We start from the raw sequence: 23783 nt of genomic DNA on the forward strand, positions 1-23783 counted from the left end.
GTGGGTTTCCTGGGAGCTTTGTCCTCGCCCGGGGTGGGAGCCACTGCCTGGCAGTTGGGGCACTGTCCTCGTTCTGTCCAGGAGCGAGATGAAGCGGTGGATGACCTCCCTGGCCCCCAACCGGAGAACCAAGTTCGTCTCGTTCACGTCCCGACTGCTGGGTAAGTGGCTCGTTGGGAGGCGGGGGCTACCTGCCCTCGCCCAGCAGGGGGGTGCTGCACCTCTAGAACCGGCTCTGCCTGCTGGGACCTGGCGTCAGCGTAGGATGCTCTGTGTGCTTTGCTTGGAAGAAAGTGCTTTCCTGACTAGTTGATGTGGCCCGACACAAGGCAGCGTGGCCCCGCCATGAAGCAATGTGGCCCTGCCACGAGGCAGCGTGGCCCCGCCATGAAGCATTGTGGCCCTGCCACGAGGCAGCGTGGCCCCTCCATGAGGCAGCGTGGCCCTCCACGAGGCAGCATGGCCCCTCCCTGAGGCAGCGTGGCCCTCCACGAGGCAGCGTGGCCCCTCCCTGAGGCAGCGTGGCCCTCCACGAGGCAGCGTGGCCCCTCCCTGAGGCAGCGTGGCCCTCCACGAGGCAGCGTGGCCCCTCCCTGAGGCAGCGTGGCCCTCCACGAGGCAGCGTGGCCCCTCCCTGAGGCAGCGTGGCCCTCCACGAGGCAGCGTGGCCCCTCCCTGAGGCAGCGTGGCCCTGCCACGAGGCAGCGTGGCCCCTCCCTGAGGCAGCGTGGCCCTCCACGAGGCAGCGTGGCCCCGCCACGAAGCCCACTTTTGCTCGCCCTGCAGTCTGAGTGACTGAATGTTGGCATGCTGACCTTCATGAACGTTTGCAGGGTTCATGAAGAAATAAGAGGCACGGGGCCTTGGCTGATGGGTCCCACGTGGTACCACATGGAAACCAAGGTCTCCAGAGGAATCGGGGCCCCGCAGCAGATCCCAGTGTTCTTTTGGAGACGCCCCTTGTCTGGAAAACCTGGGAAAAGCACAAGGGCCCAAGCCTGGCTTCCTTGGAGGAAAGCCGCTGCCCTGACCCGGGTCACCTGGTCCCGCCCAGCCCGCTCCCGGGCACACCAAGGAACCAGAAGTTCCTTCCCAAGCCTCAGTGGCCAGTCACCTCCTGGCGCCTCAGGCCCTGCATCCGGGCATTGTTCTTCCAGAGCTCGGGCTCAGTCAGTCACGTTGCCCTGGGAACCAAACCCTCTCCTCAAACACACCCTCTCCCCCTCTCCCCGGGGCCGCGGGAGTCTGGGTGGCGATTTTAGACAGGGCTCAGCGCTGACAGCAGCTCGGTCCATTCTCCCTGGGGGGCCCCCGGGATTTCCCTCCAGGGGCCACGAGGTGGTCACTCCCCCCGCCTCCCCCAGACTGCCCGCAGGTCCAGTGCGTGCACCCCTACGTGGCCCAGCAGCCCGACGAGCTGACGCTGGAACTCGCCGACATCCTGAACATTTTGGACAAGACGGAAGATGGTGAGGTGCTGGGGGCACTGGACGCAGCCCCCGGGAGTGGGGGGAGATGCCCTAGCCCCGCGGAGCGGCCCATACAGGCCGCTGTTCCCCTGTCCCCTCTGTCTGAGCAGGGCTGGTGTCCTTTGGCCTTTCCAGGCCCCGAGAGAAGACGTCTTTCCTCCACTCTGCCCCCCCTGCCCCGGTACAGGCCCACCCAAGTGGCCGGCTCTGCGGCCCCTTTCTCGGGTGGCCCATGGATCCCGGGCGGGCGCGGAGACTTGTACCCTGTCCCTGTATTTGCCGCCAGCTCCCCGGGGAGCCCGTGAGCACCAGGCTTGGAGCCCTGGGGGAGCCAAGAAGCGCCCCCCCCAAAGCCAGCTCCCTGACTTTTACCCGTGCAGACACAGCCCCCTGCCCGCCACCTCCTCTTCCGCGCAGCCCGCCGGAAGGCCTGGGCGGGTGCGTTCCCCGGGAGGCCGGCTCACGGAGTCCTCGTGGCCCCCAGTTGCAAAGTCCCAGGGGCCTCTCCCCAGGGAACAGACCCGGCCCGGCACCCTGGCGGGGACGGGCGTGGAGGAGCCCTGCCACCGCTGCTGGCGCTCACCAGGCCCCTGGCAGAGCCGGGGGTCCCCAGGGGAAGGGAGGAGGTAGAGAGGCGGGGAAGAGCGGCCCGGGTGCTCCGACGACTGGGCGGGGGCCAGGCCTTGGCGCCACCCTTGGCTGGTCACCCCAAGGCTCTGTGGGAGGAACCTGGCTCCGGTTTCCCAGCTGCTAAGACGAGCCCCATGCAGCGGGGTGGCCCAGCGGCAGGACGTGCCTGCTCACGGGTCCAGGCGGGGAGGCTGGCCTCCTCCCCAGCGGCAGCTTCCGGCCGGCTGGTCACCTCTGGGGTTCCTTGGCCTTTTCATCGCGTGGCATTGCTCGTGCAGCAGCTTCTCCTTCCCCCCCGGGTGCCCTTGACTTCCATCGTCTGGCTTTGCCTTCCGCCTCCGGTTTACTCTGCTGCTAAGGTCGTCGGCCCTCTTGGATGAGGCCCCCTCGTTGAGTGTGGGTCCCCCTTAACTAACACCCCCTTCAAAGGCCCTCCTCGCAGTGCGTTCACACCCCCAGGACCTGGGTTGGGACCTGAACGCGCCTTTTGTGGGGGACGTGATTCCGTCCCCAGCAAACTGCTCGATGGGAGGGTGACCGCGGCGCCACAGGCCAGACAGCCAGTGGCCACCTGCCATCGGGAGGACCCCTCGACGGCCTCTCACTTTTGGGGTGCAACCCTGGGGGCCTCCTGGCTGGTGTGGAAACAGCCCGGTCCTTTCCCCAGGGCTCTGGAATGGGTTCCGAAGTCAGCACTTTGGGAACGCCGTGTGGCATGGGGTGTGGCTGTTTCACCCTGGCAGGCCTCCTAGGCACACACCCCCAGGCCCCCTCCTAGGAGGGTGTCAGACCTTGGGGGTCAGTGGGGTGTGCAGCAGGCGCCCTTCAGCCCAGCTGGCCTGCCCCTGCCCCCCCTGCACGGGGGGCTCGGCCTGACACCCCCTGTCCCCGCAGGGTGGATCTTCGGCGAGCGTCTCCACGACCAGGAGAGAGGCTGGTTCCCCAGCAGCATGACCGAGGAGATCTTGAATCCCAAGATCCGGTCGCAGAACCTCAAGGAGTGCTTCCGGGTCCACAAGATGGAGGACCCCCAGCGCAGTCAGAACAAGGACCGCAGGAAGCTGGGCAGCCGGAATCGGCAGTGACCGCTGGCCCGGCCCCCCGGCCCGCCCGCCGGAGAGGCGAGGGCCGCGAGGGCAGCGAGGGCAGGGCGTGGCGGGCGGACCTGGCAGGTGGGGGGAACATGGGGGAAGGGCCGGGCCGGCGCCCAGGAGGCAGCAGGGCCGGCCTCGGGGAGCCCTGGGCAGGAGTCACCCCAGCCCTCGGCCCTGCCCTGGCGGGGCTCCCGTGTCCCTTGCTCACACGCTGGAGAAGGGCCGTCCTCGTCTCCCCCCTGCTGCATTCGCAGACAGGAACGTGTATTTTAAGCAGTGTTACGCGCCCCTCCTTCCTTCCCTCCCAGGGCGTGGGAGGGGACGGGCATGCTCCAGGGGCCTCCGCTGGCCGAGGGCAGGTGGAGGGTGACTGCGGGTCCCTGCACGTGTCCTCCTCCACCTTGGGAGCCTTCAGGGTCCGCCAGGCGCTCACAGGCTGCCCGGCCTGCCAGCCTGCCACGCGGCCCTCAGCCCCCGGCCACAAGGCGGCGGGCCCAGCCGCCCCGCCACCCCCACCCTCAGCCAGCCTCTGGCATCTCGGCCAGGCCCCGCCTCGTGTCTGGCTGCCCAGAGCGTGGCGGAGGACCCCTGCCACCTTTGGCTCCCTGGCGGGCTGGGTGTCGCTTGTGTCTTCTGGCCCCCTAAGGAGCCCAGGTGTTTTAGGGAACAGATCGGCCACAGCATCCTGTGTGGGTTATGGTTCCAAGACAAGCAAATCTCCTTGTTGGCTGCATTAAAAGAAGCATCATGTATAAAATAAAGGAGGTGAAAGTCTACTCTTTATTGCCCTGGCACACACAGGGGTGAAGTGTTTGGCTCAAGGCCAGAGATAGAGGTGTGTCCTCGAGGTGAGGGTGGAAGAGGAGCAGACAGGGTCCGGCCTTAACCCTCATGGAAGGACTCCAGAAATCCAAGGGCTCTCTGGGGGAGTCGGAGCACCCCTCTGCTGCAGCGGGTCGGAAGACCACCGGGGGACTCGGGTACCAGGTGGGCAGTGGCTCCCTACCTGGCCAGCGGCTGCCCTTGGGCGGTTCTTGCCACCCTTGGCAGTGGCCGGTCACCCAGACTCTGCACCACCTCCCCCGCCACCACGCAGCACAGCTGGCCCTGGCAGCGCCCGGGGTCCCTGACCCAGCCAGCCCCCCTCCCCCACCCCGTGACCGTGCTCCTTCCTTCTGCACCAGGGTTTGGTCAGGTGGGCCTTCACGGCATCTTCCCACAGGCCACAGCGCAGCCTTTTGCAAATCTGGCCGCGCCCTGGAAAGAGGCTTGTGTGTGCAGCACCAGGTGGGGAGGGGCCCTGGTCCCAGGAAAGGGCTGAGGCTCCAGGGGCCTCTGTGCCACCCCCACCCCACCCCTGGGGGCATGAGGGGCTGCCTGCTCTCAGGCTCCCAGGAGGGGAGGGCACCGCTGGGGTGAAGGGTGGCTGTTGGCCCTGGCCCTTGGCCCCAGCCTTTCTTTTTGAACTTGGAGAACAGCATATATTGAGTCAGAGCTGCTCTAAGGTGGGCTCTGCCGCTCAAGATAATTTGGACAGTTTCATGAAAATGGGCCCGTTGTAGAGGGAATGCTGACACTAACGGGCCCGGCACGCCCCCACTGAGCGCTCCTCAAGGGGCCCCTTAGCTGGAAAAGGCACCGTCCAGACCCGGGAGAGCCAAAGGGACAAACGAGTTGCTAGAGACAGTGGTTAAAGCAGCGACGTGAGGAGCAGCGGCCCCTCCACCAGCTGCCCTGCCCAGGCTCTTGTAGCTGTCCAAGCATTTACGCCATCGCCGTGGCGGGCGGGGGCGCCTTGGGGCGCACACAGCGCCTCTCCCAGGCCTTCCTCTTCACCCAGAAAGGCGGCGGGATCCCGGCTTCTGCAGGCAGAGCAGGCCAGCCACTGTTTTTAATCTCTCCTGTTTTCTAATCATCAAAGGAAGGACTTGTGCGACTGGGACAGAGCATGGGGGAGGATAAAGCAACTCGGGGGGCGGGACGGGGTGGCCTGTGCCCCTGGGCCTTTCCCTGGAACCCCAGGAGCCATCCTGAAAAGGCACTCTGGTTTTTCTGTTTTTACTTCTCTGTTTTCCCCGGAAACAAAGCGGAGCCATCCGCGGGGGTGGGGTGGGGGGCTGCCCTCTGGGCCCGGGTGCCTCAAAGCCCCTGCTAAATGCAGCCTGACTGGGCCGAGGGGGTCGGGGTCAGGGACAGCGCTTGGACATGGCTTCCCCACCACTCCCACCCCCATCCCGCGCTCGGCCCTCCCCGGGATAGGGGTGTCCCCGGGGCCCTGGGTTCCCCCACCCCGCGCTCGGCCCTCCCCGGGATAGGGGTGTCCCCGGGGCCCTGGGTTCCCCCACCCCGCGCTCGGCCCTCCCCGGGATAGGGGTGTCCCCGGGGCCCTGGGTTCCCCCATCCCGCGCTCAGCCCTCCCCAGGATAAAGGGGTCCCCGGGGCCCTGGGTTCCCCCACCCCCGCTCGGCCCTCCCCGGGATAGGGATGTCCCCGGGGCCCTGGGTTCCCCCACCCCCGCTCGGCCCTCCCCGGGATAGGGATGTCCCCGGGGCCCTGGGTTCCCCCACCCCCGCTCGGCCCTCCCCGGGATAGGGGTGTCCCCGGGGCCCTGGGTTCCCCCATCCCGCGCTCAGCCCTCCCCGGGATAGGGGTGTCCCCGGGGCCCTGGGTTCCCCCACCCCCGCTCGGCCCTCCCCGGGATAGGGATGTCCCCGGGGCCCTGGGTTCCCCCATCCCGCGCTCAGCCCTCCCCAGGATAAAGGGGTCCCCGGGGCCCTGGGTGCTGACTACGCCTGCGTCTGTTAGGGGCCCCGACGCCGGCGCCCCCGGCCCCTGGCCTCCCTCCGTCCCTCCGCCCCTCCCACCCCGCGTGGCCGCGCCGGGGCGGGGCGGCAGGCTGCGGCGGGGGCTGGCGCCGCTGGGGGGCGTGCGGGGAGCCAGGAAAGAGCCCGGGGGGCGGGGCAAGGGCGGAGGAGGCCGCGGGGGGGCGCGGGAACCTCACGCTCCTGCGCCCCGCCAGTTCCGGGGACGAGCTGGGGGACTCCTCTTCCCCGCAAGGGCGCGGGGACGCCCGCCCCCGCCCCCGCACACACTCGCGGACACCGGAGCCCACGGAGGGTGCGGCCGAGTCGCGCCGCGGCGGGCGCGCGGCCCCTTTATTGGCTTCAGGAGGCGGAAAACTTCCTCAGCGCGACGACCACGAGCGCCAGCACCACGCAGGTGGCCAGCAGGGCGGCGATGACGATGGCCGCGATGGCGCCGGGCCCCAGCGAGCCTGCGGGGACGGGGAGGACGGGCCGCGTCACCCGCTGCCAGCCCGCCCCCCTGCAAGCTCCCCCCCCCACAGCCCTGCGCCCCCCCGCGCCCGCCACCCCGCCCGCCCCGCGGCCCCGCGCCCCCCGCCGCCCCGCGCCCCCCGCCGCCCCGCGCCCGCGTACCGCCGCCCTGGTCCAGCCGCTCCCCGGCCGTGCTGTCGTCCGGGCCCGGCGCGGCGGTGGGGGCCGAGGGGCCGCTGGCCGCGGGCTCCCGGGCGGCGCTGGTGCCTTCCGCGGGGCCTTCTCCCGACGGCAGCTCGACGGGCTCGTTCCACAGGGTGGGCGCGGGCTCCTGCGGGCCCTCGGCTGCAAGGCAAGCACGGGCGGTGGGGCCCCGCGGCCTGGCCCCCCAGCACCGCCGCTGTCCCAGAGAAACCCGCCGGAGCGGGACACCGTTTGCGGGTGACTTTGCGCTTCCCACTGCACAGCCGTCCCTTTTCACGGATGAGATGACGGAGACAGGGACCAGTGTGGCCCAGAGCCCCTACCTTGACGACAGATGTGGGGGGGCCGCGGGGAGGTAGTAAGGGAGCCAACAGGCCCTTTGCTAGAAAAGCCTGGAACCCTGGGCTGGAAGCAGCCGCCTGCACGCCCAGGGCCCTGCATCTGGACTGAGGGGCTGTGCAGGCCTGGGGAGGGTGACACCAGCCAGGTCCCTGCCACGTCACCCCCACCCCAGGTTGTCACCGCTGCAGGAGGTGGAAAGGGAGGCCCACGCCACCCGCAGGCCCAGTCGCCCTGGTCCTGCACCCACACATGCCCCGTGCATTTGAGGCTGCTTGGTCCTGAGAAACTGTGGCCAGATACGGCTGGTTCGTGTAGAAACCTGCCTGGGCGAGGAGGGGGCCAGGCTCGTGGGCGAGGGTGTCTGGTCCAGAAGGGAAGACCCAGGAAAGGGGTGGCAGCGGGGAGGCGGGCAGAGCCAGGCTCAGTCAACACTTCTGTTCCTGGGCAGCCCCAGGGGCCCTCATGAGTTTTGGGGTTAGTAGGGATTGGGGTCCCTGGAGGACCCAGAGAGCAGGAAGCAGACATTCTCAGGTCCCCACACAAACCCCCGTCCCCAGCCTGATCGCACCCCACCCCACTCCCACCCTAAGAAGCCTGGCCTGAGGAGTCCCACAGCACCACCCCAAACCCCGCAAGGGGGCAGAGGGCCCCAAAGCCCAGTGAAGTCCCAGGCGGGGCTGGTGGCCGGCCGGCCCTGCCCGGGAGCGGAAACCCCGGCTCAGGGTAAGCTGCGGTGGGTCAGGGCGGTGGAAGCGTGGAACCAGAAGCCCTGGACCGTGTGGTGACGGGCTGTGCTTCCCCAGAAGCCTCCAGGGCAAGGGTGCTTCTGTTAGTGCAGGGCTCGCCGGCAGGCCGCCTCCTGTCCCTCTGGCTGCATCCCGGAGAGCTCATCTGGGCACGCCCTGCGAACGGTGCAGAGACGAGCCAGACACGCGCCCTTTCCAAGTCCCAGCCTCCCGGAGCGGGGCTGCCCTGAGAGGACCCCGAGGTCCTCTTGGGATCCGCCTGTGGCACACTGAGGTCCTAAAATAACTGGGCCGTTGAAAACTGTCCAGGTTGTGAAAGACAAAGAAAGGCGGAGGGACTGTGCCAGACATGGCAGTAAAGTGCAACCCGTGTTGGGATGAGGAATGAAAATCGAGTACGACTGTAGCTGGGGTCGCAGCAGCGTGCCAGTGTTAACTCTGCGTTGAGAACTGATTACATAAGAGCGTGTCGTCGTCCCTAGAAAGGATTTCGGGGCAAAGGGGCTTGGGGACCACCACTTACTCTCAGATGGCTCAACAGTTAGCCGCTAGGGATAGGTAGAAACCATAGGTGTGGAGACAGAGGCCTGATAAATAGAGATGAAGAGGCACGTGTAGAAAGGTCATATCTGAGCCCAGCTCCGTCACACTCAGCACAAATTCCAAAGTAGGGCCCACTGGCAAGGCGCCGAGCTCCAGAGCCATCTGCCATGGCCGTAGAACCTATGGGTCTCCGTCGCCCTCAGGAGCACCAGTCCCTGGGTTTCCATTCCCTTGGCTGTCTCTGGGACCCTGCTGAGGCGTGCGTAAGCGTGACCCCTCTGATGACCTCCCGACCCTTTTGTGGACACTCATAGCCATGTAAACTCATTTGTCCTTTCCATTTCCCCCTTCTAGGAGAGCTCCAAAATGTATTCACCAGGGGCAGTGACTGCCTCGATGATGGAAGAGGTTGTTGACGTGGGAGGAGTGGGGTGAGCGGGGTGGGGGTATATGGGGACCTCATATTTTTTTATTGTAACATTTAAAAGAAAATATGGAAGAAAAAATATATAGAAGAAGGGTAAATGGGGGCAATGGAAGATTTATACAAGATCATGGCATGATGGATAGAGACCGTGTTAAATTTCACCAAAAATATATAAAAGTGTATAGTCTAAAATGTACTTAATGTAAATGACAATGTAACTAAAAATTTAGAAAATTGTACAGTCTAAAATATAAACCATAATGTAAACCAAAAAAGAGATGGAGAGAAGAGCAGTTGTGGCCAAACGTTAGTAAGGGATGGAGCTAGGGGAATGGCCTACCAGACTTGATTAGATTATTCCTGCAAGAAGCTTAAAATCCTTCAACTAGAAAATTTTACAGGGCCCTGCCCCGCAGCCTCTCCCGGGGCTGGGCAGAGACCCTTGTCGCAAGGCCCCAGAGCTGGCCCAAGCTGGTGCTCCTTTTAAGAAAGGACCCCTGCAAGGAGGCGCCTCAGGTGTAAGACCCCCTGGCACCCCGCGGGGAGCCGCCCTCTCGCAGGGCCCAAGGCTTCTGCCCAGAGGGCAGCCGGGAGTCGGGGGAGCGGGGCTGCCACCCAGCCTCCCGCCAGCCGCAGGGACCACCCTGTGAGGAGGGGGAGGTGGCCCTGGCAGGCCTCCCGTGTCGCTGCGGGGGAGGGTCCGCGGCCACCAGGAAAGGCCCCGGGGCCCAGGCGTGCCTGCCTCGGGCGCCTGGGGCTGGCAAGAGCCAAGGCCAGAGCGGGCCAGGCCGCCTGGCAGGCAGGCCCCGAGGTCGAGGCCGCAGACTGCCTGCCTCCCCAGATGAAGCGACAAGCCGCTGACCCCGGGGTGCTCACCGCGCCCCCAAGGCAGGCTGGCGGGCACCGCCCTGGCCTAGCCGAGGGCCACGGCTCGCCTCCGAGGCCAGCCCCTGGGCAGGAGGCCCCCAGGAGCCACTGGGTCAGGCCCGGGGAAAGGGTGCAAGGGGAGGGCAGGGGCTCACGCCTCCGGGGGGTGGGACGGGGACATTGGGAGGTGCGCCCCGTCCCTCTCCCCTCTGCTCCGTCTCTCTGCTGCACCCACAGAAGCCTTGGCCCTGCCTGCCAGGCACCCCACCCAGGCCGCCCCTTCCTGCTTTGAGCACCCTCTCCAGGCCCTCAAACTGGGGGCGCTGAACCTCTCGGCTTTAAATTCAGAGAGCTGGGTGGTAACCCTCGCTCCATCACGCCCTCCCTCGGGGGTCCCGGCGGGGGCCCCTCCTCCCTCACCTTCCCTCTCCGGGAGGTGGGCATGGGCTCCTGCACCTCCAGCAGGGAGGAGGCTGTGCCCTCCCCACCCACCCACCCCTCCACCCTTGGGCCCCTCTGGCGGGCGCCGGGTGCCTGCCTAGGTGGAGCTCGGCGGGAGACCCTCCTGGACTAGCTGGGCAGCACCCACCCACCCAGAGCCACAGCCTGGATGCAGCACCCCCCCACCCCCCGCAAGGGAAGGGCGGGGCAGGCCCCGGGGCGCCCTGGCAGTGTCCTGGTCTCATCTGTGTTTCTCCATAGCAAGAAGCAAAACAAACTGCGGTGGCCATGCTGCCCCTGTCTAGCCTGGGAGCCCTTGATGGTCGCAGAGAATTTGCCAGCAGGAGGCCCGGTGGGAGGAAACAGGGGAAAGAAGTGCGAGCAGAAAGTGCTAGCAGAGGGACCAGCTTGGGGTGGGGACAGCCTGCAGGGGAGCGAGATGAGGGCGGGGAAGGGGGCCACCAGACCCCGAGCCCACGGTCAGAGTGCCCCAGGCCGGGCGGGGCCCCGGAGACAACCCCCCCAGCTGCCCCCCGCCGCCCTGGCTGCCCTGCCTTTCGGTAAATACGCTGGTTCAACGCTCAGGCTGACCGCAGGCCCCGCGGCCAGGCGCCCGGGCGCACAGACGGCCTTTGTGGGGCCGTGAAGGGCCCTTTCATCCCGGCTCTGGCCTCCCGCCCGCTCAACCTGGCCACCCCCCCGCCCCAGGAGCTGCCGCCACCGGCCACCGGCAGGCAGGGGGCAGGCCAGGCCCTCCGTCCCATCCCTCCCCTGGCATCTGCTCGGGGACCCAGGCCCACCTGCTCGGCCCCTCGAGGCCAGGGCCGGGTTAGCTGAGCACACACACCCGCCATCCAGGATGCAGGAAGGCATCAGCCGGGGACAGGTGACCCCGGAGACTCGGGGCTGGGGGTGGCATTCTCTGGCTGCCTGCCCGTGGGACCTGGCTGCCCTTGGGAGGACCTGTGCAGGGTAAAGGTGGGGCTCGGCCCCCCGAGGCTGTCCCAAAGCCTCCCTGCTGTGGGGTGAAGCCCACCCACCCATGCCTTGTCCGAGGTCTGTCCAGGGGCCTCCAGGCAGGTGGGAGCTGGCTGCGGGGCAGCAGGGAGCCTGCGCGGGAGCCAGCGGGAGGCGGTGCCTTCACCTCCACCCACTTTTACCAGCAGGCAGAGAAGCGGGAAAGCCAGCTGGGGGACTGCAAGGGTCGCAGCCCCCAAGACGAAAGCCGTGGAAGGTGCCACCCTGCACTTTGTCATGCCCCGGGACAGGGCACTGCCCCAGCCCCTCCAGCCGCCCCGGCTGGCACCTCCCCACCGAAAGGGAGGCCAGGGGCTTCCCAGCCTGCTTGGGGACTTAGCTCTGCCCCGAGACCACCCTGCACCCAGGAGGGGCTGGGAACGGTGTCCCCACAGTCCCCTAACATTGCCGAGCGCTTACTGTGTGCCTGGCCCTTCCTGAAGCCCCTCTGGCCTCACGGTCCCCAGGCAGCGAGGGACACACACCATGGGCCTCACGGTCAGCAGGTGAGAAGGCACAGAGGGGGCTGAGAGCGGCGGAGCCCGGGCCCGGGGAGCGCCACGCCAGCCTGCCTTTGTAAGCTGCTTCTCGACACTTCTAGCGAGAAGCCAGCACACCCAGAGCTCCTCCGTCCCCGTCCCCGAGTTCTTCCCCGTCCATGTGCCCGAAAGGCCAGGCTGAAGCCGTGGGGGACCAACCGGCCCCCCTCCCCCAGAGGGCCGCGCTCCTGCTGCCCTCCCTCAGAGCCCACAGCCCAGGCTGCAGAGAGGGGCAGGGTGTCCTCGCCTGTTCCCAGCCCGCGGCCCCCGCCGGCGCCTGGAACGCTTCGGGGACCCTGTCAGTGGGGCTGCCCTGCGTTGCGCGTGACCGATGGAGATTGCTCTCCTCTGGGAGCGAAGACCCCCCCACCCCCCATGAACCATCTGCCCCTTTTCTCTCTCAGGCTCCAAAGCCGCGCCGGGTCCCCGTGTCTGGGGCTGGCGCTGAGACCCCAGCAGCCCTGAGCCTGCCCGCGTCCTCCCTCTCGCCGGGCCCCAGGCCCGGCTCTTCTGGCCAGTGTCCTCGTGGTTTTGCTGAGGGACCGTGGGTCCTCTCTGGAGTCTCTCCATGAGCTGGGGACAGTTCCTGGGTCTCCAGTTGATAAGGGCATTTCAGAAATTGACAAGGAAAGGACCCGAAGACTTGGAAAATCAATCGGCTCTGGGTGGCGTGCCTGCCGTGCCCCCTCCCGACCCTGAGATCTGGGCGGCTTCCGTGTTTACCGTCCTGAAGGAACCCCCGAGGCCCCCAGACAGCTGAACGCCCCTGGCCCTGTCCCCAAGCCACCCCTCTACCTAGAGGCCGCCATCCCTGGCGCTGACCGTTCCCCGAGACACTGGATGCCCTTTGCAGAATCCCCCAAAGGGCCGCCCGTCCCCGCCGCGGCGGGCACTGGAGAGTCCAGCCCCCCGGGGCTCCTTGGCCCGGGGAAGCTGGCGGCGGCGGAGCCGAGGGCCTGCGCCCCCTTACCTGTGAGCACCACCGGGGCCAGGACCCCGGAAAGAAGGAGCAGCAGCGCCATTCGCGGGCCCAGGCCGGATACCATGGCAGCCTGTGGGTGAGCGGGCGCGGAGACGGAGCTGGTCTAAACTTCGGGGCAGCGGGCAGGCAGCATCAAAGGGCTGGGAGGGTTTTCATCAATGCGAACTCTGTCCTCCTGGGACACCGCGCCCGCCCCCCAGCACACACGCACACACCGCTCACAGCAAGCGCCTGCACACCAGACCTGCTTTCCCCAACTTAGAAACAGCCCCACCCTGGAGAGGAGAGAGGAAACTGCTCCCTCTCTCGCCGCTTCTCTCGCACACGTACAGAAGGGAAGGAAAGCGAGCTCACACGCACTCCTGGTTCTCAAACTTCCATGTCCAAAGGATCGTCCAGGGGACTTGGAGAACGCAGCCGCCTCCCGCCACCCCCTTCCCTGGATCTCGGCGGCCCGGGCTCGGAGACCCTCCTTTCTGAGGGCTTTTGGATATTCGGGGGCTGGGGCCAGGACTGGGCACTCGGCGGAGCTTGTTAGAAACGAAGCACTTTGGAAGCAGCTTCAATCCCAATCCTCTAGCAGCGCCGGCCTGTCCCCAGAGAAGCTGAGTCCTTCACACGCTGCAGCCCCTCTTCTTGTTCTCTCCTCTCCCAGGCGCTCTCCTCCAATCCGGAGGCTGGAAATCCCTCCCGGGGGCTCCTGGCATCCACGTCCAGCTGGGACCTGGTCCAGAGCCTCAGGCCCACCGCCCACTGCCTCCCCGGCCACTCCATGGGGTTCCTAACGAGCATCTCTGACCCACCATGCCCAAAGCAAACGGTGACTCCACTGCCTCCCGCCCCTGCCCAGGCACAGCCAGCCCCCAACCCCAGGTGTCCTAGCCACACAGGGGGACGCCCTCAGAGGTCTCTCTTCTTCCCTCACTTTCCTTAGCAAGTGCCACCGCTACTTCAGAGCCTTCATGATTTCCCACTGCTCTTAGAAAACGTTCGGTTGAGTTACAAAGCCCTCCGTGCCTCGGCCCCTGCTCAGTCTGTTCCAGCCCGCTGGTCTTGTCTTGGTTCCTTCAACACACTACACTTGGTCCTGCCTCAGGGCCTTTGCATTTGCTGGCCCCTCCTCTTATTACGTGGCTCCTTCATCTCCATTCAGTCTAGCTCCGATCAGCCAACACCCACCTACCCATCACATCACTTTTAATTTCTTCATAGCACTGGAATTTATTTGGGAGTATATTTTTCTTTTTTTGTAGTTACAGTTTGAGGAGGATTTATCTTGGATGGACTCATCCCCGCTCAGTCCTCAGTAGGTCCCAAAGTGCACTCCCTTCACTGAGGCACCAAGACACATAAGTAAAGAGAATGCCAGCGTCTTTGAAAGGATATGTAGTTACTATTCTCTGTCCCAGGGCTAATGATGAGATCACTGATTTCAACAGGAATGTGATTCTCAAACAGCAGAGGCCAAGTGGCAGCATTTAGCTGCCAGTGTCAAGGTGGGCACAAATATTCCAATGGGTGATGTTTTAGTTTGGTAAGCAGCTCAAAGCTTACCATGAAATATATCAGCTTCAACAATGGGAATTTATTACCTTACCAGCTTACAGTTTTGAGGCTGAGAAAAATGTCCAAATCAAGGCATCATCAGACAATGCTTTCTACCCAAAGGCCAGCTGCCAGCAATTCTGGAGTCCTCTGTCACATGGCAAGGCACATGGCAGCACCTGCCAGTCTCTCCCTTCTCTTTACAGGGTTCGTTGCTTTCAGCTTCTTGCTTCCACAGCTTTTTCTCTCTTTGTTTGAACTGCATTTTCTTATAAAAGACTCCAGTAAGAGGTTTAAGATCACCCTGATTGAGGTGGGTCACATCTGAATTTAAACTCCTACTCACCAAAAGAGCCTACTTACAATGGGTCCACACCCCCAGGAATGGATTACTTTTAAGAACATTTCTGTAGCATGCACAGCTTCAAACCATCACAGATGCTAAAGATGGAGTGACAGTCAGACTTGGAACAAGATTGATGGGCCATCTACTAATGCATTACTTGATATACATAAATGGGCAGGTGAGCAGGAGTCTGTATGTACTACAGTTGAACATCAAGCCTCTTCCCTGGTTCCCAGATCCAGTTCCTCCCTTGATAGAAAGGGAGGAACTTACTTTAAGGAAGGACCCTGCAGGATTGCCACAGGTATAAACAGTATATCTTACTCCTAATCATCCCCAAAGATATTGGGAACCATATCCCAGGGTATCTGTGCACTGGGAAAAGGGAGACACATGCATCTTTTGGGATCAGCAGACACTGGCTCTGCATTGATCCTGAACGCTGGATACCCCATATGCCATTGTAGTGCACCAGTCAAGGTGAGAACTTAGGCAAGCCAAATGATAAATGGCGTTTTTGCTTGAATCCATCTCCTGGTGTTTTCTACATTCCCATCGTGGATCTGTCTTCTCAGTCCCTGAATGGATAATTGGAATAGACATACTCCATTGGTTCCTTGAGCCATTGAGTGAGGGACAAATAATTGTAGCTGCTATTATGACTGTAGTTTCTTTATTAGAGTGAGTCAAAACAGCCTCTGGAACTTGTATGCAGCTACTGAGCTGGTAAATGCTTATCTCTCACATCATTTAGCAAGGATTCTCAGAAGCCATTTGCTTTTACCTGGCAAGGAAAGCAGTACAACTTCAGAGTCTAATCTTAGAACAATGACAAGTCTTTGGTTTTCAATCATAATCAAACAGGGACTCTTTTGGATTGCCAGGCTGTGATGACCAATACCACACAATGGGTTTTGGCTTAATAACAGTGTATTAGTCAGCCAAAGGGGTGCTGCTGCAAAATACCATAAATCTGTTGGCTTTTATAAAGGGTATTTATTTGGGCTGGAAGCTTATAGTCACAGGGCATAAAGAGTAAGTGACTTCCCTCACCAAAGTCTTTTGCCATGTGTTGGAGCAAGATGGCTGCCAGTCTCTGTAAGTGTTCAGCGTCCCTCTTCCTTCTAAGGCTCTGTGGTCCCAGCTTCTTCTGATATCAGCTGTAGGCTAGCATAAGGCTCATCTCTCCCCAGGGCTCATTTCTTTCCAGGCTTTCTCAGCTGTTCAGGGCTCTGGTCTCTTCAGCTGCAGCCTATCAGATGAATGGCATGGCTCTCTTCCTGGGGCTCCAGCATCTAAAATTAAATTCTCTGTGTTCTCTTCTCCATGTATTTACTCACTTCTCTGTCTTTGATTGAGCATCCATTTATATAGCCCAGAAGGGGAGGGGCAGGGACTCAAACCGAGTTGCCCCAATGACATGGTCAAATAAAAGCCTAATCTTGATTTAACAAAGTAAAAGTGAAACCTCTGAATCTAATACAATCTAATATGCCCAGAGGAACATACCGGTTTACAAACACAACCAATATCTATTTTTGGATTTCATAAACTATACCAAACTGCCACACTCTGCCCTCTGAATTCCAAAAAGACATTACAATATTCAAAACATTGTTAAATCAGTAAAAATGCTAAGTACAAAATCATATCACAATCAGTTTAAAGATATAGTTTGTCTTGGGACAAAGTCCCATCTGACCGTAGACCTCTGAAACTTATAAAATCATTTTCTGCTTCCAATATACAAAAGGACAGACAAAGGATAAACATTTACATTTCCATAAGGAGAAATTGGGAGGAAAACATGAGTCATGAGGCCCCTACAGTTCCATAAACCTGCAGGGCATACTTCATTAGATTTCAAAGTCTGAGAGTCATTCTTAAGATGACAGTTTCTTCTCCGTGGGGCCCACCCTTTCCACAGGCTTGCACAGTGGCCATTTTTTTGTTTCTACCCTCATCAAGCATCTGAGTGGTGACTGAGCCCCAGACTTCACCCTCCAAGAACACTGGGGTGATGGACACACCTTTGCTGATCTCTGGGTTAGAATCTTAACCCCCTAGTACAGTGACATGAATACAACATTCCCCCTAACCTTTGGCATACAGGCTCAACTCTCTCAGAGCAATGAGTTGACCACCTGGTCTTCCCTAATCCATGGGGGACTAGTCCACCCTCTTAGACCTGTGGAGTGCTGACCTTAATTGCCCTAATCCTTGGGGAATGTGCTCCACCCTCTCTGTACCCTGGGGCAGCAAAGCTCTCCCTGAGCATGGGAGGGAAGATCCACCCTCCTCAACTTCTGGGGCAAACCCACCCTCTCTGTACACATGGGTGGGGTTCCTCTCTTGGCCCAAGGAGATGTCTTAATTCCAGATCTCAGCTTCCATGGTTTTCCTCTTAAAGTCATTTTCCCTTCCATCTTTCCCCTGCATGTCCCCTTTAGTCTAGGCTGACAGTGATTTTGTTCATACAGCACTCTCAAAAGCTTGTTGGTTTAGCACGCAGGAAGGAGGGGTCCAAGCCATCGGGCAGTAAGACTTTCCACAAGTCTTTCCTAGATAATTGCATTTTCAATTCTGACTTTCAAGTTCCAAGTTTAGTTCATTCCTCAAATGGGGCACTATCATCTGGGGGCTTGGTTTCCAGAGGCTTGGAATTTCTGGAATCAGTTTCTGGTTTCACTGTGCCCAACAATTCAGTTTTCAGTTTCTCTCTCTCATCCAGCATTTTACTATAAGCTGCAAGGAGAAGTCAAGCCACATTCTCTGTGTTTACTTTGGAAAGTTCTTCAGCTAAATGCACAGGCTTGCCGTTTTCAAATTCTGCCTTCCGTAAAGCATCAGGAGTTAACTTGCTAAGTTCTCTGCAACTTTAAAACACAGATACCAAACTGCCACAGACAGGAATTTATTTCCTCATGGTTTCAGAGCCTGAAAGGCTTGCTTCCCCTCTGGGGTTGGTAGCATTCAGTGCTGCGTTGCCCACAGTCTTTGGGGTTCCCTGGCTAGAATCCCGGCTTCACATCACATGCTGGTGTCTTTTCCTTTCTCTTTACTCTTCTTGTTTCCACTAACTTCTCACTTCTCCCTGGAGGCCTTTTCTTTATAAGGCCTCCAGTAAACTCGATTAAGGCCCAATCTCATCCTGTTGGTCCACACATTACTAAAGATAACATCTTCAAGAGGTCCTTTTTACAATGAGCACACACCCCATAGGAATGCATATTAAGAGGGAGCAGTTGTGGTTCAAGCAGTTGAGCTCCCACCTCCCACATGGGAGGTCCCAGGTTCAGTTCCCGGTGCCTCCTGCAAAACCAAAAACAAACAACAAGTAAAACAAACAATAAAACCAACTCAGGGAAGCCGATGTGGCTCAGTGGTTGAACACCAGCTTCCCACATATGAGGTTCTGGGTTCAATCCCCGGCCTCCAATACCTCAAAAAAATGAAAAAAGAAGAATATATCTGAATTGGGGAAGATAATTCAGTCTACCACAGGGCCCCATTGCATGGGTCTGCTACACTGACTACATCATCCTGGTGAGCAGCAAATACAAAGTCCTCTAGATGCCTTTATGAGATTATGCATAACCGAGGGAGAGAACAACAGCACAAAAATCCAGGAACCTGTTAAGTCAGTGAAGTTTCCAGGAGTTCGATAGCCTGGGATGTATGTTGGGATACACTTTCCCATGTTGAAGACTCAGTTTCATCTTGCACTGCCTACCAGTAGGAGCAAGATAAGGCCTTTTTGGACCTTGGAGGCAACATACATTATATACAAGTGTGCTGCTACAATCCATTTCCAAGGGACCTGTAATGCTGCCATTTTTTCCCCCACTATGGTCCAGAGCAAGAAAAGGCTCTATATTTATCCAGGCTACAGTGCAGGCTATCCTGCCACTTGAATGTTATGAAAGTATTTAAATTCTCTATGGAAAATAGGAATGCTATATGGATCTTCTGGCAAACTCCATAGAATTACCGTTCAGACCTACCCCTCTTCTGTAGATGTTTCAAATAATAGCTCCTGGCTTACCATGGGACCCTTATAAAGTCCCAGAACCTTACACCAAGTAACTATATAACTAAATTTCCCATCATTAATTGGGCGTTATCTGGTCCACCGAGTCATGAAGTTAGCTGTACTCAGCAGGATTCGGTTGCCAATTGGAGATAGTATGCATGAGATGAAGTTCATGCATGCCCAGGAGAAACAAATGCCCAGACTCCCATTGCACCCACTCTTGCTGCAATGCGGCATCTCTGTCATATCCTCCCTAAATACTCTTGGGCTGTTCCTTATGACCAATTGTCTTCATTTGCCAGGGCTGCTCTTGCAAATACCACAAACTTGTTAGCTTCAACCACAGGAATTCATTGTCTCACAGTTTGGGGGGCTAGAAGTCCAAAATCAAGGTACTGGCAGGTCATGGCCACTCCAAAGTCTGTAGTGTTTTGGTGGTGATTTGCCATCAATCACTCTCTGCCCTGTTGCATGGCAGTTTGTCTCCTTCTCTGGTTTCTCCTTCTGTGACCAAATTTCCTTTGTTTATAGGGACTTCATATTGGATTAAGACCCACACTGATTCGATTCAACTTCATTTTAATAGGCTCTTCAGAGATCCCATTTACAAAAGAGTTCACACCCACAGGATTGGGAGTTGGAGCGGACATGTCTTAGAGGAGACATGGGATTGGGAGTTGGAGTGGACATGTCTTAGAGGAGACATGGGATTGGGAGTTGGAGTGGACATGTCTTAGAGGAGACATGGTTCAATCCCCAAAATGAGTCAACAGATGAAATAAAAAACCAAGCCTGATTTCCAGCTGGTTATGCAATATGTACTGGCATCATCTACAAGACAGTGGCAAGGGAAACCCTTTTAGTGGGAAGAACTTCAGCAGCACATCTGTATGTCCACTTTATCTGGATTAAGAAATGGCCAGGTGTCCACACTGACATTGTGATGGCTAAGCTCATGTGTCAATGTGGCTAGGTGATGCTGTCAGTCGTTTGGTCAAACAAGGAATGGCCTGGTATTGTGATGATATTTCATGTATTTAAATCATTAGTCAATTGATTGCACTGACGACATCTGCTATCAACTAAGGAAGTTATATTCAGCAATGAGAAGTCTCATCCAATCAGTTGAAGGTCTTAAAGGGAGAAGTGATAAGCAAAATCCAAAGGGAGATAAACTAGGAGGAAATGCGGCAACATATATCACAGATAAAAGGTCAATATTCTTAATTTATTTTCTTAAAGACTAAGAGGAAAAGGAGGGAAACGGACTTTGGCCCAGTGGTTAGGGCGTCCGTCTACCACATGGGAGGTCCGTGGTTCAAGCCCCAGGCCTCCTTGACCCGTGTGGAGCTGGCCATGCGCAGTGCTGATACGCGCAAGGAGTGCCGTGCCACGCACACGCGCAAGGAGTGCACCCATAAGGCGAGCTGCCCAGCGCGAAGGAGGGAGCAGCCTGCCCAGGAATGGCGCCGCCCACACTTCCCGTGCCGCTGACGACAACAGAAGCGGACAAAGAAACACAACGCAGCAAAAAGACACAGAAAACAGACAACAGGGGGGGGGGGGGGGGAATTAAATAAATAAATAAATAAATCTTTAAAAAAAAAAAAGAGGAAAAGGATAAAAAACCAATTGAATAATAGGGGAAAAGACACAAGCAGAATTTGCACATAAAAAAGATATAAAGACAGTCCCTCCATATATGCAAAGGTACTCATAAGAGATGTGCAAATTCAAACTACTTTGAGGTAACATTTCTCACCTGTCAAACTGGCAAAAATTCAAAAGCCTGATGACACATTTTGTCGGTGAGACTGAGGGAAACCAACTGTTATAGACTCTGATTGATATGCATATTGGTACAACCCCATAAGGAGGGGTATTTGGCAATGACTAACAAAATGCCATCTGCATTTACCTTGGACTCAGCACAAGGCCACTTAGAGGCATTTACCTCGAAGGCACACCTCCAACAACATAAAAATAGATGGGCACAGTTATTCATAGCAGCATCTTTTTTTTGCAATTGCCAGCTATTGTATATGATCTAAATGTCCAAGTATGGGAAAGTGGTCAAATAAACCATTGTATAGCCACCCAATGGAACACTAACTAGGCAGCTGTAAAGAGAATGAGGAAATTTCTATGAACCAATATGGCGTGATTTCCTTGATATATTAACAAGTGAAAAAAGTTTAAGTGCTAAAGAACATCTGTAGTATGCTATCTTTTGTACAAGAAAGGGAAAATAATATACATATCAGGCCTGGCTTAGTAGTTTGCAGGGGATGTGCAAAATGAAAATGTGGGGCCCTGGCTGGAAATGCGGACCTCAGTCTTCCCTTCCCCTCAGGTCACCGCAACCCAGAGCAGGTAATCTGTTATGGATTGCAGCCTCCTCACCAGGATGTACTTGGTACCTGGGCAAGAGGCCTCTATAGAGTCACCCACTGTGGAAGCTTGAAATTATTTTATGAATCCCCTACAGAGAGTATGTTTGTAAACCAGTCTAGTCCTCTGAGTGTGATACCTTTTGATTGCATTAAATTCAGCCAAAGGGCCTTTGATTAGCATACTTGATAAGATTGCTTTAGGGCTTTTCATTGGGCCATGTCAGTGAGGTGTGCTAAAGTTGAGTCTCCACCCCCTTGCTGGGTTGATACAAATGGAAACACATAGAAAGACTCGCTCAGACGGACACAGGAAAAGAGAGCTCTGCCATTTTTTATCCTACCATGTGACACAAAGGAGAGACTCAAACAGCTGAGGTCCGAGGGAGAGATGAGCCATTTGCCTGATACCTTGCAGCTGAAATTGCTCTGAAGAAAGTGGCACAGCTGAACCTGAGAGAGGAGGCCTGGTAAGAGAAGAGCCCTCTGTCTGGTTGCCTTCAGCTTGGCTCTAGGAGACGGCACGGCCCGGAGGGGGTGGCGGGAAACAGGTAGCGATCTCCCGCCATCTTGTTTCCACATGTGGTAGCTGACTTGGGTGAGAAAGCACCTCTTAAGGAGCCTTGAGTTGGAATTTTCATGACCTTGGAACTGTACACTTTTACCCCAAATAAATCCCCTTCATAAAAGCCAACACATTTCTGGTGCTTTGTATCGGCAGCACTTTGGCAAACTAAAACACCCACAATTTCAAGACGGCGACTACAGAGCCTGAAACACCAGGGTCCCACTGGTTAAATACCCATGAAGCCAGCCCTGATAAATGCATCTAACTAATTTGTTTCTTCTGAAAAGAAACATAGGAAGGAAACCAGAAATTAATGAGACAGTACCTACGAGGGAGGGGTGGGAATGAGGTAGAGTGGGACTGAGTCACAGGAAGTGATATGTCTGTATTTTTTTTGGTACAGATTTGATATTTGGAACCATGTTAATGTTTTAACAAACTCAAATTTAAAAATGCACAAGGAGGGGTGGGGGAAACTAAGGTGAAATATAAACAGGAACATATGACTCTATCTGTACTTCAGGTGATTAACCACATTAAAGAAAGGAAAAGGTAACTATACATCTTCAGACTAAAGACAAAAATATTACCATACAAAGATGGCTGCAATCGATGACCTTGTACAAATGTATTTTTGTAAGTTTGGAGGTGTATCTTCAGCATACACCAATATTGAACTCTAGTTAGGCGGTCTGTTTTTCACAGTGGTATGGTACAGCAATTATGAAACACTTTGGTGTATTCTAGGGTTGAGTAAATGATGGAACAAGTTAAGGATATTAGGAAGCTAGGCTTCTCACTGTAGGAGAAGGGAATTACAAGTACGGAAAGGAGGGAAGCAGACTTGGCCCAATGGATAGGGTGTCTGCCTACCACATGGGAGGTCTGCAGTTCAAACCCCGGGCCTCCTTGACCCATGTGGAGCTGGCCCACGCATAGTGCTGATGCGCGCAAGGAGTGCCCTGCCACGCAGGGGTGTCCCCTGCATAGGGGAGCCCCACACGTAAGGAGTGTACCCCGTAAGGAGAGCCGCCCAGCGTGAAAGAAAGTGCAGCCCACCCAAGAATGGCGCTACACACCCGGAGAGCTGACACAACAAGATGACGCAACAAAAAGACACACAGATTCCCAGTGCCGCTGATAAGGATAGAAGCACACAGAAGAACACACAGCAAATGGACACAGACAGCAGACAACTGGGTGGGGGGGAAGGGGAGAGAAAAAAAAAATACAGAAAGGAGAAAGATTAGAACTGACCCGAAGGTGGGGTATTGGAAGTGGAGATATTAGTATGAATTCATGGTGTGTGTAGATATATAATGTATAGGTGTATATGTACATATCTGTGTGTGTCAGTCTCTATGGAGAAGGCCTAGAAGCAGCAACCACCTCAGTAGCAATGAGCATACCCAATGCCCAGATATTGGTTTATAGGTTTATAGGTACCATTCCCTACTAAAATGAACAAAGGCTCCCTGAAGAAATGGCTAATTCCAGATCCAGGAAAGGAAAAGTAGATGTGAACCTAGAGCATCTTGTGCCAAAAAGTAAGGAAGTGGGAAAGTGGGATGTGGCTCAACCAATTGGATGCCCGCCTACCACATGGAAGGTCCAGGGTTCGGGTCCCGGTGCCTCCTAAAGAAGACAAGCAGACACCCACGCCTGCCGCAATGAGCTGGATGCCTAAACAAGCAGATGCCACAAGCCAGCAGATGCCACAGCCCACGGGTAGTGGATGTGGCTCTGACCATTGGGCACTCGCCTCCCATGTGGGAGGTCCCAGATTTGGTTCCTGGTGCCTCCTGGATAAGGCAAGCAAACAATGAGCAGACAGACGAGAAAACCATCTGGGGGAGGGATGGATACATAGAAAATACTAATAAAAATTAAAGGAAATTTAAAAATCGTAAAAAAAAAGATTGTTTCTGGAGGAAAAAAAAGTAATGAAGTGATTCAACAATGATGGACATGTCAAAGGGGCACAGAGGCCACCCCAATGGGACTCCAAATGGACAATTTGTACATGAATAAAAATATAGTGTCCAAGGGGAAAAAAACAAATCAGTGTATGGGGGTGTTTTTTTTAACTTTCATATATTTATTTATATTAAAGGATATATATTTGTGTGTAAATATATGTGGAAAGCTCTTCCTTAAAAGAGAATGTTAACTAATAAATGTCAAAGGGTTGTTGGCAAACATCATAGGAATTGTTCAAGCAAGAATTGTCCTTGGATGCTGAAACAAGTGGATGAAAGTCTGATGAACAACTGGGTATTTACAAAGTCTCAAAGCATCTCCGGACAAAAATAAAAAATCTCTCCA

The 23783-nt window shown here is 57.2% G+C and overlaps 2 protein-coding genes across 2 annotated transcripts in view; one reads left to right on the forward strand and one right to left on the reverse strand.

Moving 5' to 3' along the window:
* NGEF (neuronal guanine nucleotide exchange factor) overlaps positions 1–3969 on the forward strand; it is a gene marked incomplete at its 5' end in the record, with an annotated part of 90556 nt that extends 86587 nt beyond the window's left edge. Inside the window, 3 exon segments of the mRNA XM_058299656.1 lie at positions 82–161; positions 1365–1469; positions 2994–3969. Coding sequence (XP_058155639.1) covers positions 82–161; positions 1365–1469; positions 2994–3184 — 376 coding nt within the window.
* A 2373-nt stretch (positions 3970–6342) lies between these two features.
* On the reverse strand, positions 6343–12640 carry SNORC (secondary ossification center associated regulator of chondrocyte maturation). The gene is made up of 3 exons (XM_058301252.1): positions 12565–12640; positions 6631–6813; positions 6343–6467 (listed from the first exon to the last, which is right to left on the reverse strand). Exons 1-3 carry the CDS (start codon positions 12638–12640, stop codon positions 6358–6360), a joined length of 369 nt encoding a protein of 122 aa, XP_058157235.1. The 3' UTR covers positions 6343–6357.
* Positions 12641–23783: the final 11143 nt, after the last annotated feature.

This window comes from Dasypus novemcinctus, chromosome 7, assembly GCF_030445035.2.
Source record: "Dasypus novemcinctus isolate mDasNov1 chromosome 7, mDasNov1.1.hap2, whole genome shotgun sequence".
NCBI classification, from domain to species: domain Eukaryota; kingdom Metazoa; phylum Chordata; class Mammalia; order Cingulata; family Dasypodidae; genus Dasypus; species Dasypus novemcinctus.